General features: G+C 43.6%; 1 protein-coding gene across 1 annotated transcript in view; it reads left to right on the top strand.

Moving 5' to 3' along the window:
- The window catches only part of LOC109951063 (traf2 and NCK-interacting protein kinase-like), a 107777-nt gene that overhangs the window by 28312 nt on the left and 65561 nt on the right, over positions 1-13904 (top strand). The window contains 13 exon segments of the mRNA XM_020585337.1: positions 928-984; positions 1135-1260; positions 3068-3178; positions 5758-5848; positions 5939-6069; positions 7069-7123; positions 7689-7767; positions 8479-8654; positions 8750-8816; positions 9131-9166; positions 9168-9321; positions 9992-10108; positions 12047-12133. Of these exon segments, the coding sequence (XP_020440993.1) occupies positions 928-984; positions 1135-1260; positions 3068-3178; positions 5758-5848; positions 5939-6069; positions 7069-7123; positions 7689-7767; positions 8479-8654; positions 8750-8816; positions 9131-9166; positions 9168-9321; positions 9992-10108; positions 12047-12133 (1287 nt within the window).

Genomic DNA, 13904 nt, shown 5'->3' with positions numbered 1-13904 from the left:
CTATTTACATTTTACTGTAATTACATGAGTGAAGCTGAAGATCAGGGAAAAAATGTTTGTCTTTGCAATTCTTTTGTGTTTGTAGTTGTACTTTGGTGCCTCTTTGTGGTTATTTTGATTCTGTCTTTTCTTTCGTTTAATCAACTTGCCAACAAGAAACGTTAAGTGACTTCATACAGAGGCAGTGCTCCGGGGGCTCGCCAAAGCCTAGGGCCCCTGGGCCTGTGTTCCAGGGCCCTGCTCAGTAATCCATCTATGGGTGCAGGAGACAACTCGTCAGCCATATTTATGTGCGTGATAATAGCCCCTAAATGGCGGGACTTGGCCAAGAGCTTCTTGTGTGAGCTTGTCACTAATAAAGTAAAAACAGTGGAGTCTTCAGAGATTGCTTGAACACAATATCTGTGATGTGGCAGTTAATCAACACTGATGGGAACAGTTGCCTAATTACTTAACTTTTGTGTCTAATTGCCTAATTTACTGGAAACATGAAGCCACAACTGATAATCACTTCCAGCTATAATTTTTTGGTTTGCTTTCTACTGGCCTGCTCGGTGAATATTCTAATACCAGTTTGCAACTGGAGCCTTTTTATGATGAATATTTAGTTTTGACTGTTCACTAAAACATTTTTCATTTTTGTTGATAAAACCACCTTATAATGCACCAACATGCACACACAGATTCTTTATTGTTCTGTCAAGAATACAGATAATTAGACATTAGTTTACACGTCTGTCCTCGGCAACCAACTGCAACCAGAGGGGGAAAGTTTAGTTTAACACACTGGGACGCTGCTTTGTTTGTTTTACTTCGTTTATGAGCTTTACTGTCACTGACATCGATGTACAAAATGCTGATGGAACTGTGACAAAACCTTTATTTTAGATCTGCTGAATTTCTCACTGGTTCCTTTGCGTTGTTTAGGGTCGCCATGTCAAAACAGGCCAACTTGCTGCCATCAAGGTCATGGATGTCACAGGAGTAAGTAATCCACACACACCTCTGCCTTTACTTAAGGACACAGCAGGCTGTCGTCAGCTCCGGCTTCTTCTTTATCTAATGGTTTTTTTTTACATTTCAGTTAAGACAGAGTTTGTGTTAGCATTGTGCTGTGTCTGTGTGTGTGTTGAGGATGAGGAGGAGGAGATTAAAGCGGAGATCAACATGCTGAAGAAGTACAGCCACCACAGGAACATTGCAACCTACTATGGAGCCTTCGTCAAGAAGAACCCTCCAGGGATTGACGACCAGCTCTGGGTACGTACGTCACTCAATCACTACAGTTTAACGCACTGGATTACATGTATTTATTTATAAAACCATTCTTGGGTTACAACCACCTTTATTTGTGCAGGTTCACAGAACAATAGCCTATAAACAGCTCTGCCCTTTTTCTCAGGACCCATGTTTGTTTAAGAGCTGACGAACTCTGCACTGAGGTGAACCAGCTCATGTGTCTGCACATTCTGCTGTGAAACACATGCTGCATAACATGTCGGTGCTATGGGGCTCTTTTGAAACATGTGTCCTACAGTGCACTCACACATACAGACAAAGATATTTGCTCCTCAGTGCTGCCCTGTAGTGTAGCTGGTTACAGGGCTGCAGAGCCAGGTCTCCTTCACAGTGAGGGGCAGCTGCTGCTGGTCCAGCCTGTAGCCTCAGTGAATCATTGCATTTGACATTGGACTTGTTGTTTTCCATTATATTTATCTCAGTAGACTGTATGAAAAATATGAGTCACGATTTCCACTGCTTTGTGCTTCTCACTGATAATCAGCTATATTTTTGAGACACACACTACTGTTCAAAAGTTTGGGTCACCTCCCTTTTTCCCATTTTTTTATTATGACACCTAAGTAGTTTGAGTCTAGTCAGTAAGGGTACAGAGCTAAGATGTAGTTTGCCAGAAGTAAAACAGTGGAAACAGTCACCAAAAACTAAAGCTGTGTGTAAATTTAATGTAAAACAAGGTTTTCTCGTGGATCACAAAACAGATAAACATGCATCTTTTCAGCAGCAGTGGAATCAAATTAATCCTTGAAAGTTGATGCCATTCCTACAGATGTTCCAACTTTTGCTGACTGATCACAACAGTGCATCTGTACAATGACAGTGTGTTGACACAGACTGCATTAGTACACCCCCTGCACCATAAATTAACAAAGTAAGTAGGATCTTTTCATGGTTTCACCCAATAACAGGATAATGATCCCCACATATAAACACCTCCAGGCTGTGTAGAAGAAAAGAACGAGATGGTTGGCTTCAAATAATGGGATGACCAGAACGGTGTTCAGACTTTCCAGATGAAGACTGAAAGTAAAGCAGCTTACAAGTGCAGCACATTTGATGGGAGTCCCTGTAGCAGTGCCGTCTACCTGACCGGTATTTGATTTCAGCTGTACAAAGAAGGCCATGAGTGTGTTCAGCTGTTGAATTACACCAATAACAACAGGAAAGATAGAAATGACCCCAAACCTTTGGACGGTAGTGTATGTTTGTGTGTTACTGTATCTCCTTTTTACTCTTTATTTTGGCCAGGACACTTTCAAGAAGGGATTTTAATCTGACTGAGGTTTTGGGCCTGGATCTTAAAGAGCAGTGCTATCGACCGACTCTGGTGCTCAGAAGAAATAATGCACAGCTCTTCACTTAGCAGAGTTTTATATTTCTTAACACAGGGCGTTGGCATGTTTAGGGTTAATATGATGTTAATCTTTGGTGGAGTAGATTTAATTTAATCAGTGCTAAGCAACTGTGAATGTACAGTTTGGTCCATATGTTTAGTAAATATCTGCTTGTAAAATCAAACTGCAGTCTATTTTTCATATTAAATTCAAACACATTTGTTCCGTCATTTGCTGTTTTCCATTTTACAACGAATGTGGCCCGAACAAGCAGCTCACAGATTTCACCTCCTCTTATTAGGAAGCTGAATCACAGAACAAGATCGGAACAGGTGAAGTAAATGGATTCTATCTGAGCCAGTCAGTTAGGAAGCTGAGGTTTCGTATATGTAGTGTAATAGAAGTGTGTGCAGTAACATTGTGTGTCTGTGCAGCTGGTGATGGAGTTCTGCGGCGCCGGCTCAGTGACGGATCTGATAAAAAACACCAAAGGCAGCTCGCTGAAGGAGGAGTGGATCGCCTACATCTGCAGAGAGATCCTCAGGGTGAGGACACAAACAGCAGCATCATCTCTGTTGTTAGAGTTTTGGTTCTTCTTACCATTGCTAACTCTGAGAGACGAGACAGTCCAAGTAACTACAAAACAGTGCTGATTTATTCAAAGGATCACAGGTAAAACAGCAGCGAGGAGAAGTGCATTAGCACCGTGCGTAATGGAGCTGCAGTACCCGAGCAAAGCAGCGTGTTTCTGGGCGTAAACTGTGACAGTGTGCTCCGGTTCTCTGCAGCCCAGCTGTGGAGCTCCCAGCAGCGAGGAGAAGTGCATTAGCACCGTGCGTAATGGAGCTGCAGTACCCGAGCAAAGCAGCGTGTTTCTGGGCGTAAACTGTGACAGTGTGCTCCGGTTCTCTGCAGCCCAGCTGTGGAGCTCCCAGCAGCGAGGAGAAGTGCATTAGCACCGTGCGTAATGGAGCTGCAGTACCCGAGCAAAGCAGCGTGTTTCTGGGCGTAAACTGTGACAGTGTGCTCCGGTTCTCTGCAGCCCAGCTGTGGAGCTCCCAGCAGCGAGGAGAAGTGCATTAGCACCGTGCGTAATGGAGCTGCAGTACCCGAGCAAAGCAGCGTGTTTCTGGGCGTAAACTGTGACAGTGTGCTCCGGTTCTCTGCAGCCCAGCTGTGGAGCTCCCAGCAGCGAGGAGAAGTGCATTAGCACCGTGCGTAATGGAGCTGCAGTACCCGAGCAAAGCAGCGTGTTTCTGGGCGTAAACTGTGACAGTGTGCTCCGGTTCTCTGCAGCCCAGCTGTGGAGCTCCCAGCAGCGAGGAGAAGTGCATTAGCACCGTGCGTAATGGAGCTGCAGTACCCGAGCAAAGCAGCGTGTTTCTGGGCGTAAACTGTGACAGTGTGCTCCGGTTCTCTGCAGCCCAGCTGTGGAGCTCCCAGCAGCGAGGAGAAGTGCATTAGCACCGTGCGTAATGGAGCTGCAGTACCCGAGCAAAGCAGCGTGTTTCTGGGCGTAAACTGTGACAGTGTGCTCCGGTTCTCTGCAGCCCAGCTGTGGAGCTCCCAGCAGCGAGGAGAAGTGCATTAGCACCGTGCGTAATGGAGCTGCAGTACCCGAGCAAAGCAGCGTGTTTCTGGGCGTAAACTGTGACAGTGTGCTCCGGTTCTCTGCAGCCCAGCTGTGGAGCTCCCAGCAGCGGGGAGAAGTGCATTAGCACCGTGTGTAATGGAGCTGCAGTACCCGAGCAAAGCAGCGTGTTTCTGGGTGTACATTATGGCAGTGTGGCCCGGTTCTCTGCAGCCCAGCCGTGGAGCCTCCAGCACGGGCGTGATGTGTGAGGTTTCCCCCTCATTCTGGGCTAGCCCCATACTACACAAAAATGTCAACCGAGACGTCTCTGTTGCCAGCTCTGCAGCTAGCCATAGCAGCAGTCAAAACATGAAGCAAATCAATGTGTGTGTGTGTGTGTCTGTTGATTAAGTGGTGTGTAGCTAAAAACATTCTCACGACCTCTAGTAACATGTCGTGACTTAAACATAAGAACATATTATGGCTAAGGCTACAGTTCTACACGTCATAATAATAATATTAAACACCCTGTCTGCTGACAGTCATCAACTCTTCTCTCTAGTTATCCTTGACCAGATGTACCCTGTAGAAACTCATAAGCATGACTAAGCATTTAACAGTCTAACTAGACATCCTATCTCCACTAAACATTTCTAATACATAAAGTATCTAACCAATATTTATCTGGCTAAAAATATCTAACACTGTGTTGGCAAGAAAACATCGCAGCACTGTACCGTGCACCTTAAATGTCAGGTGGTGCCACAGTCTGGCTCAGAGGAAGTACAAATTGGAGAGGACCATGCTCAACTTTTTAGCAGAAATATCTATTAAACAGAATACAAATGAAATGAGAATACTCAAAAGTATGTAAACCAGTGGTGAATGATTCAGACTCAAGGTTGTTGTGGCAGTGGATGACATGTTAATGATTCTGGTCACAGACGCTGTTTCTTGTGAGCAAATTTGAAATTTAAATCTCTTGGTGGTGCTTCATCTAAACATCACATACCTCCACCCACAACCCCCCAGCCTGCCTCTTTACACAGAGGCTGAAGTGGTGGAATAAAGGAGGGTCAACACTGACTCCCCATGTTTAAGGCCTGTTCCTTCTATACAGAATGGCATGGTGGAAAATTGGTGCAATAATCTGCCTTAGATGTGCAGTGTAAAAGGAGCTTATATGAGATCTTGGATCCACAAGCCTGTGGAGTTCACCATGACATGTTGGCCTCCACCATATAAAACAAACTACATATCCATTAAGTAAAGAGACCGAATTGAAACATATAACCAATATCTAGCTAACAGCAGCCGATGGAGCCGACACCTGAGGTTTTGTGTTTCTGTTGTTAAGGGAACTATCTGAAAATAAATTACCATATTTCTAAAGAGAATTAATGACATGAGGTTTGTTTAAATGGGCCTAAACATTTGAATGGAATGTTCTGATTTAACAAAAACAGAATAAATTTCAGTCATAAAACTTTACCCTGCTGCTGTTCACTGAGTAGAGAAGTAAAAGGAGGAAACCTGTTTCTCTGTGTGCAGGGCCTGACTCATCTCCACCAGCACAAGGTCATCCACAGAGATATCAAGGGCCAGAACGTGTTGCTGACAGAGAACGCCGAGGTCAAACTAGGTGAGAGGGCACATATATGCACACAGACTATATGGAATAATCCTGTATAAATTTCTGTAACCTGCTCTGCCCGTGGGTGTGACTGTGCAGTGGATTTTGGTGTGAGCGCTCAGCTGGACCGTACAGTGGGACGGAGGAACACATTCATTGGGACACCGTACTGGATGGCCCCGGAGGTCATCGCCTGTGACGAAAACCCCGACGCCACATACGACTTCAAGGTAGACATCCTGTGAACTGACAGACCTGCCTTTCTTTCCTTCAGCACATAGGTACAAACAGACCAGCAGGTGGTTCGGTTTGCCGTTCGGTACTTGGCAAGCAGCGCCACTTGTGTCACCTGACCTTGTCTTTCTGATAACTGCCTTTGGTTTTATACAGGGGGCTGGTGAGAGCCAGTAGACTGAACTACACATGGTGTCGTGGTCATATTTACCACATTAACACAAAGACTCCACTTGGTTCACCCACCAGTGTGGTATTTACATCTTAAAGTTCAGACTCCCATTAGTTGTGATGTATGTGGATTTTCTTAAAATGTTGGAGCTGGTGTATGTTGCCATTCAGCAGCCCATTATAGGCTGCTGTCAGGGCCATAGGTGTGTGTTGGTAGGGCCTTTCCTCCAATCTCTCACCTGAAGTGTCCAATCACCAACTGATTTCTGAATGAGGGGCATGTTGGTCCATTAGACTTCTGTGAAGGATACTCTCTTGTTTCCTTCCTCACAGTTCCTCCAGCAGCCTCCTCAATCCTCAGAGCAGGGATAAAAGCTTAGCGACATCCTTCGAGATGGCGAATCCGAACGATTTCTTGGTTGATCAATCAAGGGAACTGGGGTGAACCCACAGGCCATCAAAGTCAGATGTTTATTTGTGACTTTCATATTGTTTTCTTTAGTGATTGGTGGTCCCCGGCAGAAGATGAGCCCTTGCTCCATACATCCGTCTTTCATTCAGCTCACAGTGCTAGCATTAACCTTAAACAGCAGCCTGCTGGCTAAACTATGCAGATAATGACATAAAAAGAGAAGCAGACAGATAATAGTGATAAAATTCATGAAGTCTACAGTAGGAGTGACAGATGGGGAATTTTTTATCTGTATTTTTATCACTTAACAAGTACATGACCAGTGGCCCAGCTTCTCAGAGACATGATGTGTTAAGTCGCTAACACATTTCCAGGATGTGAAAGTTTTCTGTTTCTCTCGCTCTTCCTGCAGAGTGATCTGTGGTCGCTCGGCATCACAGCGATAGAGATGGCAGAGGGAGCGCCGCGTAAGTGTGAAGCATCAGAGCCATTACTCTGTTAGCAGTGGATGCGCAGGACAGTTGGTCCTGCATGGAATGTCTAAATCTGACTTGGTTGTTTCTTCCCTTTTCTACTCTTCATCTTCATTCCCTTTTGGTTTCTCTGTCTTCTTCTGCTGCCTCCTTTTATTTCCTCTTTTCCTTTCTTATATCTTGTCTCCTCTCCTTGCTTTCCTTTCCTTCCCTTTGTGTCTCATCTTTTCTTTCCTCATTTGTTTCTTCTTGTCCGTATTTCCTTTCCTTTCCCTGCTTCATTTCTTCTTTTCTCATCTCCTGCCCTTTCACTTCTATTCCTGTCCTTTTGTTTTGGCTCATCTTGTCTCTGCTCATGTGTTTTTGTTCCTTTCCCCTTGTCTCCTGTTGTTTTCTATCCCATCCTCCTTTCTATGTCATTTTATTTTCTTTCCTCTCCTGTCCTTTCTTTTTCTCTTTCCTTTCTGCGTTCCTTTCCTCTTGTTCCATCCATTTTCCTTTCTCCTTGTCTACTGTCCTTTTGTATTCGTTCCCTCTCCTTTCCTCTCTCCCCCTTCAGCGCTGTGTGACATGCATCCAATGAGAGCACTCTTCCTCATCCCCAGAAATCCTGCTCCCAGACTCAAGTCTAAGAAGTGGTGAGTCACTCTGTGCAGAAACACACTCACACAGACATGGAGCCACAAACACACACACACAGTAGAAAGAATATTTGTTCTGCAGCTCTGTGGCGGTTTTCCAGCATCTCCTCTGGCCCTCCGTTATGTCCATACATAATGTGATAAACTGTTTATGCAGCACATTCAGCAGTAACCCCATTCCCTGCACAGTTACACTCGCAGCCCTATGTAAAGGTGCATTGTTAACGTTTAGAGCTGGGCAGATGTTGTGTTATATATTTATTTATTTTATTTTTATTTTTTTTATTGACCACGTAAGATGTCTGAACCCACACTTCTCTGCTCACACTGTACGTTTAGAATCCACGAGCGGGTGTGTTTAACAATTCCAATAAAGTTCCTGTCAAACAAGATGGCTGCATCCTCAATGTTGGTGTCAGCAATGACGAAGCAGTGTTACATTGAATCATTTTACCTTGTACAGCTGAAGAACGGCACTAATCTCCTGACAGTATTTCTCCCAGCACTGTCAGTCACGACACCGCTCTGGCGATACATCACACAGTACATTTAGCTAGTCATCCTTACTTTTCAGATAGAATTTTGAATGCAGGACTTTGACTTGTAATAGAGTATTTTATAAATAGTGGTATTAGTACTCTGTCAGTAAATGGTTTCAGTACTACTTCTGCCACTGCTCATGAGCGTACCTTCTGTGTGTGTGTCCAGGTCGAAGAAGTTTCAGTCTTTCATCGAGAGCTGCTTGGTGAAGAGTCACAGTCAGAGGCCGAGCACTGAGCAGCTCCTCAAACACCCCTTCATCAGGGACCTCCCCAATGAGCGGCAGGTCCGCATCCAGCTGAAGGACCACATCGACCGCACCAAGAAGAGGAGGGGGGAGAGGGGTGAGGACACGCCTGTTAGCTGCACACAGCTGCTTGAGGAATCGGCTTGAAACATATGAATAATAACTGAAAATTTGTGTGTTTCTCTCCTCAAGATGAGACCGAGTATGAGTACAGTGGGAGTGAGGAGGAGGATGAAGAGAGAGACATCGGAGAGCCCAGGTATGGCTGGGGCTCTTTAAAGCTGCTGCCACTTCTACTGATTATAATGTTGCTGTTCCTGCTGGTACAACTAGTAATTCTCCTGCTGCTAGTGATGCTACCAGAGGTGGAACGTATCTAAGTACATTTACTCAATACTGTACTTCAGTACAACTTTGACATATTTGTTCTTTGAGAATTTCCATTTTCTTCTACTTCATGTCAGAGACAAATCTTGTCCTTTTACTGCACTACATGTATCCAGTCCTTATCAAACATCTGACTAAAGAAATAAAATCTGATCGTCCTAATCGTCATGACTGGTTGTCCTCCAGTTCCATCATCAACATTCCCGGGGAGTCCACTCTGCGGCCTGCGTCTCCAGCTGGCCAATAAGGAACGCTCGGAGCTGATCAGGCGTCAGCAGCTGGAACAGCAGCAGAATGAGGAACACAAGCGCCAACTACTGGCCGAGAGGCAGAAACGTATCGAGGAGCAGAAGGAACAGAGGCGACGACTGGAAGAGGTAACGTTAAAGTCTTGTCTGCTGCATTATGATACATTTGGAACAAACTGGAATATTAGTGGATTAGGAAGCATTTACTCAGACAAATACGTTTAAACATGGCAAAGTGTTAGTCAGTGAGAAATACATGTAGGTGAACGGTGCTGGCAGCAGTGGGAAACTTAAGATTATGATGCTGCAGAGTTTGTATCTGGTTTGCATACCTGCCAAAGAGATAACTGAACTTGTCCTCATTACAGTTTGGTGTTAGAAATGAGAAGTTAAACAGTTCGTGGGATGATTTTAATGTTTATTATATCTAGAATAAATTGGTACACTGCCCCTGCTGCTCATGGGCTTAACTGAATCTTGGGGAGGCACTTTGGGAACTGAAAGCAGTAGGATATGTCCGGTAGCAAGTAAAAGCACTTTAAAGCATAGTACACCATGGTACGCCACATAACAAATGAGTTAAAAGGTAAGTTTATAGAAAAAACTATAAAACCCCCTGACGGTCCATGGAATAAATGCTAGTGCTAGTCTCAGCTTGTGGTTCTTTTAAACTCAGAAAAACATCTCAGCTTATTATAAAATGATTTGTCACCTCAGCTCATCTAAATGCCAGGGAAATACACCTGACGTGCATGCACACAGCTGAAGTGTCAATGTGTAAACTGTCTTTCACCTCCAGCAACAGCGTCGGGAGCGAGAGATTAGGAAGCAGCAGGAGCGAGAGCAGAGGAGGAGGTACGAGGAGATGGAGCAGCTCCGGCGAGAAGAGGAGAGGAGGCACGCAGAGCGGGAGCAGGTAGGAGAACACCTGCGTGACAGATGTGTCTGGAGGGGGGGTGGCCTCTGGCTCACCTTGTATCTTGTGTCACTGCTACATATAGAAAAGTGTCAGAGCCCCTCATATGCTCACAGGATGAAGCTGAGGAGTCACAAGATGCTTAACAGGAGAGAAAGTAAAACAAATAAACTAAGTTCTGCTAATTCAGCTTTGACCTGGTGAATCTCTATGATTTCTATATAATTTTACCTCTTCAGGCATCTAGAAACTGTTCAAATTAAATCATCTGAGAAGGAAAAACCTGGTTTGGTTGAGCTGCTCATCAACATACACTACCAGTGATAAATGGTTGCAAGTAAATGGCTTCATATTCTTGTTACTTTTTTAGCTTCTGATTTTACTGTTACAGGTGATAACGCCTCTAAAAACATCTCATCCAATCCAGTAAAACTAATATGACCTGATGATTCATAAGGCCTTTTCTAAATCAACAAGATCCACTGGATTATTAATGGCATGTCCAAACATCCAAGTGTTAGAAAATAACCCAATTCTTTTGTTGGAAGCATGAGACGTGAAGGCAGGAGAGGACTGTTTAAAATCAACAGAAAGTTTACTGAAAGTCTGAGCACAGGTAGGCCTTACAGCGCTGGGATCAGAGAGACAGAGCTCCCGCAAGAATTCCATTCTCTGAACCCTGAATTAAGTTCTTACAATACATTTTGGACTGTAAATGGACTGTATTTTATTTTCTTGGGCTGCTCCGCCCTGGACAGGGGTGCAACCTTCAATAGTTTGTGATCCTGTTGATCATTTGGTGTGAGCCGGAGCTCGCACTTCCATGTTGGAATATGGTAAATCTAGGTATGTGTGTGTCTGCGTGTGTGTGTGATGCTAATAAGTATGCAAAACTGGCCAGGTGGTCATCTCAGGTTGTAGCCCCCGGCCTCTGCAGGACATCCCAAGACAAAGCAAAGCTTGGGATATGTTAAGTGGGTCGGGGTGTGAGTGTAAAACAGGCCTTGCCTAAAATGTAAATAGGCTGTCTGGTCACAAGGAGATGTAGACATCCTGTCTCTACAGAAGTTACAGCATTCAAAGTAAGCAGATTCTACTTCATTACAGTTGTAAGATATATAAGCAAGGGAAATAAATGTATTAAAATAACCAAAGCTCAGTAGTTCTGGACAATCATCAATACAGCTGTAATATGCATAAAGAAGTAAGATAAAGTTATGAAAGGTAACTAAAAGGGAACTACAGGTATGAGAAGTAACTAAAGCTGATAAAGTAACTAGAGTCTATAAGACTCAAATTTTACACAGCACTTTAATTGCTGTTTAATTTTAACACATGAAGTCTTCCTGTTTTTTACCCCACAGAAACACACTGGTAACTTGGAGCCTTCCGTATCATTTTTAAAAGCTTTAATTGTTATTTTAAATGGTTTGGATCCTCATTTTTTAAATCAGAATCAAAGTTGTGGTGCAGTTGGAAGCAGTACTGGTATAATATTTGTATATTAAGAGAGAACCAGACAAAGAGTGAAGAATCTCAAGACACTGCAGCACCATCGGGGTATCTAACACAATACAACAGTGGACACAGGAGGCTTTGCAAATGACTGCATGACTAACGGGCGACTTTCCCTGCAATACTTGCTTAATATTGGATTTCCACCTCTTACACAGCAGCTGATCTTTAATATCTTTCCATCACGTGCTGTTCCACTAATTATGGAACCCTGCTGCTTCTCCATTTAGTGTTTTTTAATTTTTTTATTTCTGACTGGTTTTCTACTTTCACACCTATTCATGAAACCTTTCCTCCTCTTCTTCTCTCCTGTTTCCGGCTCTACTGATGTTACTGGTTGCCTGGCCTCCTGTTTGTTTTCCACCTGCCTGGGTGCTCTCTGATTGGCTGTGTCTTATGCTGGCTGGGATGCTGATTGGTTAGGAGTATATCCGTAGGCAGCTGGAAGAGGAGCAGAGGCAGCTGGAGATCCTGCAGCAGCAGCTCCTGCAGGAACAGGCCTTACTGCTGGTAACATCACATACAAACACACTCACAGTTTAGAGGTGCATGCATTTAAGATGTCACTGTCCTGCTTTATGTGTTGTTGTTTAGTCACCACCAAAGCCAAACTCGGCCTTTTTAATGGGATTTTATAGTAGCTGATGATTTCCTTATTTGTAACGATTGCTGAACGGTTTATGCTCATTCAGCACATCTCACGTGTCTGATTTTACTTCCATTTCAGTGCATTGTTTGTGACTCTGCCCTCCAATCTAGTGTTGTTAACACCGCACACATTCAGCTGCTCATTCTGCAGCTAAACTGTCTTATCTTCAGCACTGAGTTCTAACTTTTCCTAGTTTACCAACGTTGGTGACTTGGTAGAAGGTTTTAATGACTTCTGCATTGCAGCATCACACATGGTTGCTCCATCCAGGTGAAGACAGAGGCCTAGTAGTAGCCACTCTCCCTGGTTAAATTAAGCACACTGGCTAGAAAAGATAATGTCAGAGGGCACCAGGAAGCTCATTAAAACAAAATGCTCCAGCACCTTTGACTCTGATGTTAAATGAGTTTAAAAGATCCTTTAGGTAAAGATAATGAACCGGCAATCTGGACTTCACCTGTGGTCAAGGTGTCTTTCTCACAGCGTTGCCCTCTCTGAAACTGCTGATTGTATTGACTCTAAACAAATTTTAATGTTTTTTGTTTACATGATAAATAAAATCATAGCTTCAGTTGCAACCCGTTCCACAGATATACAGCCTCATCGTGCATCCACTCACACAAAACCAGCTTGAACCAATCCTTCTGAATGCTTTCATGGAGACAGTATGGGGTCTTCTTCCAGTCCCTGTGATGACCCCAGCTTGTCATAAGCATGTTCTGGTCAGTGTCGGCCCATGGTTGCTGGCTATTGTCAATGCACCACTTGTCTCTGGTTATATCACTCATTATTTCAAATTGGTGCCTGTTCAGTCTCTGCTTAAAAAATCTAATCTGAGCAGTAATTTTAGGTACGCTTCAAAATTAACTCTTATTCAATAAGTGCCTTTTTAGCCCAGCGCTGAGGCTACTCTCCTGAAGGTGCTAAACGATATTCTTATGCATGCCCACACAGGAGGTCATGAGATCCTTAATTAGGGGTTGAGGCTTGGTTGGCTTATCAGGGTTCCGATCCTTTAACAGGACTTTTTCAGTTGGGAATGAGGTCTGTGACGCAGTGCCTCAAGGGTCTGTTCCTGGACCAGATTTATGTTTTGTTACCACTAGGCTTATGTGCTTGTCTTAGTCAAGGAACTGTAGCTCATCTGCAAGTGGTTCAAGATGCAGGGACCACATTATGCCAGTGAAATTTAGAATCAAACACAAAATCTTGGTTTTTAGCTGTCAGGCTTTACATGCTGGGGGGAGTGTTATGATGCGTTTTGTGTGTTTATCACGCTGATGGCTGTTTGTGAAGAACTTTGAAATGTTTGTTCTAAAAGGTTCCACATAATTAAATCATTACTTTGATTTGATTTCATTTATTCATTCAAGCATGTAAAACAGTTGATATGTCAACACATGTAATTTCACACATATCCAACAATAATAATCCAATATCAATTTACTTATACCTAGTACATGCTTGAACGGTGTAGGAAGAAGTTAGACTTATCTAGTCCTACCCCATGACATCATCTTACAACTTTTAAGTCCTAAGCAATATCTCTACATAAATAATTATCCTCTACACCACACAAGTAATATACTACAGAATTATTACAGAGTGTTAACATTCTACATAATTACATTC

The sequence above is a fragment of the Monopterus albus genome, unplaced genomic scaffold, assembly GCF_001952655.1.
Source record: "Monopterus albus unplaced genomic scaffold, M_albus_1.0 scaffold362.1, whole genome shotgun sequence".
In the NCBI taxonomy this organism is placed as follows: Eukaryota; Metazoa; Chordata; class Actinopteri; order Synbranchiformes; family Synbranchidae; genus Monopterus; species Monopterus albus.
This window is presented reverse-complemented; position numbering and strand designations above follow the sequence as displayed.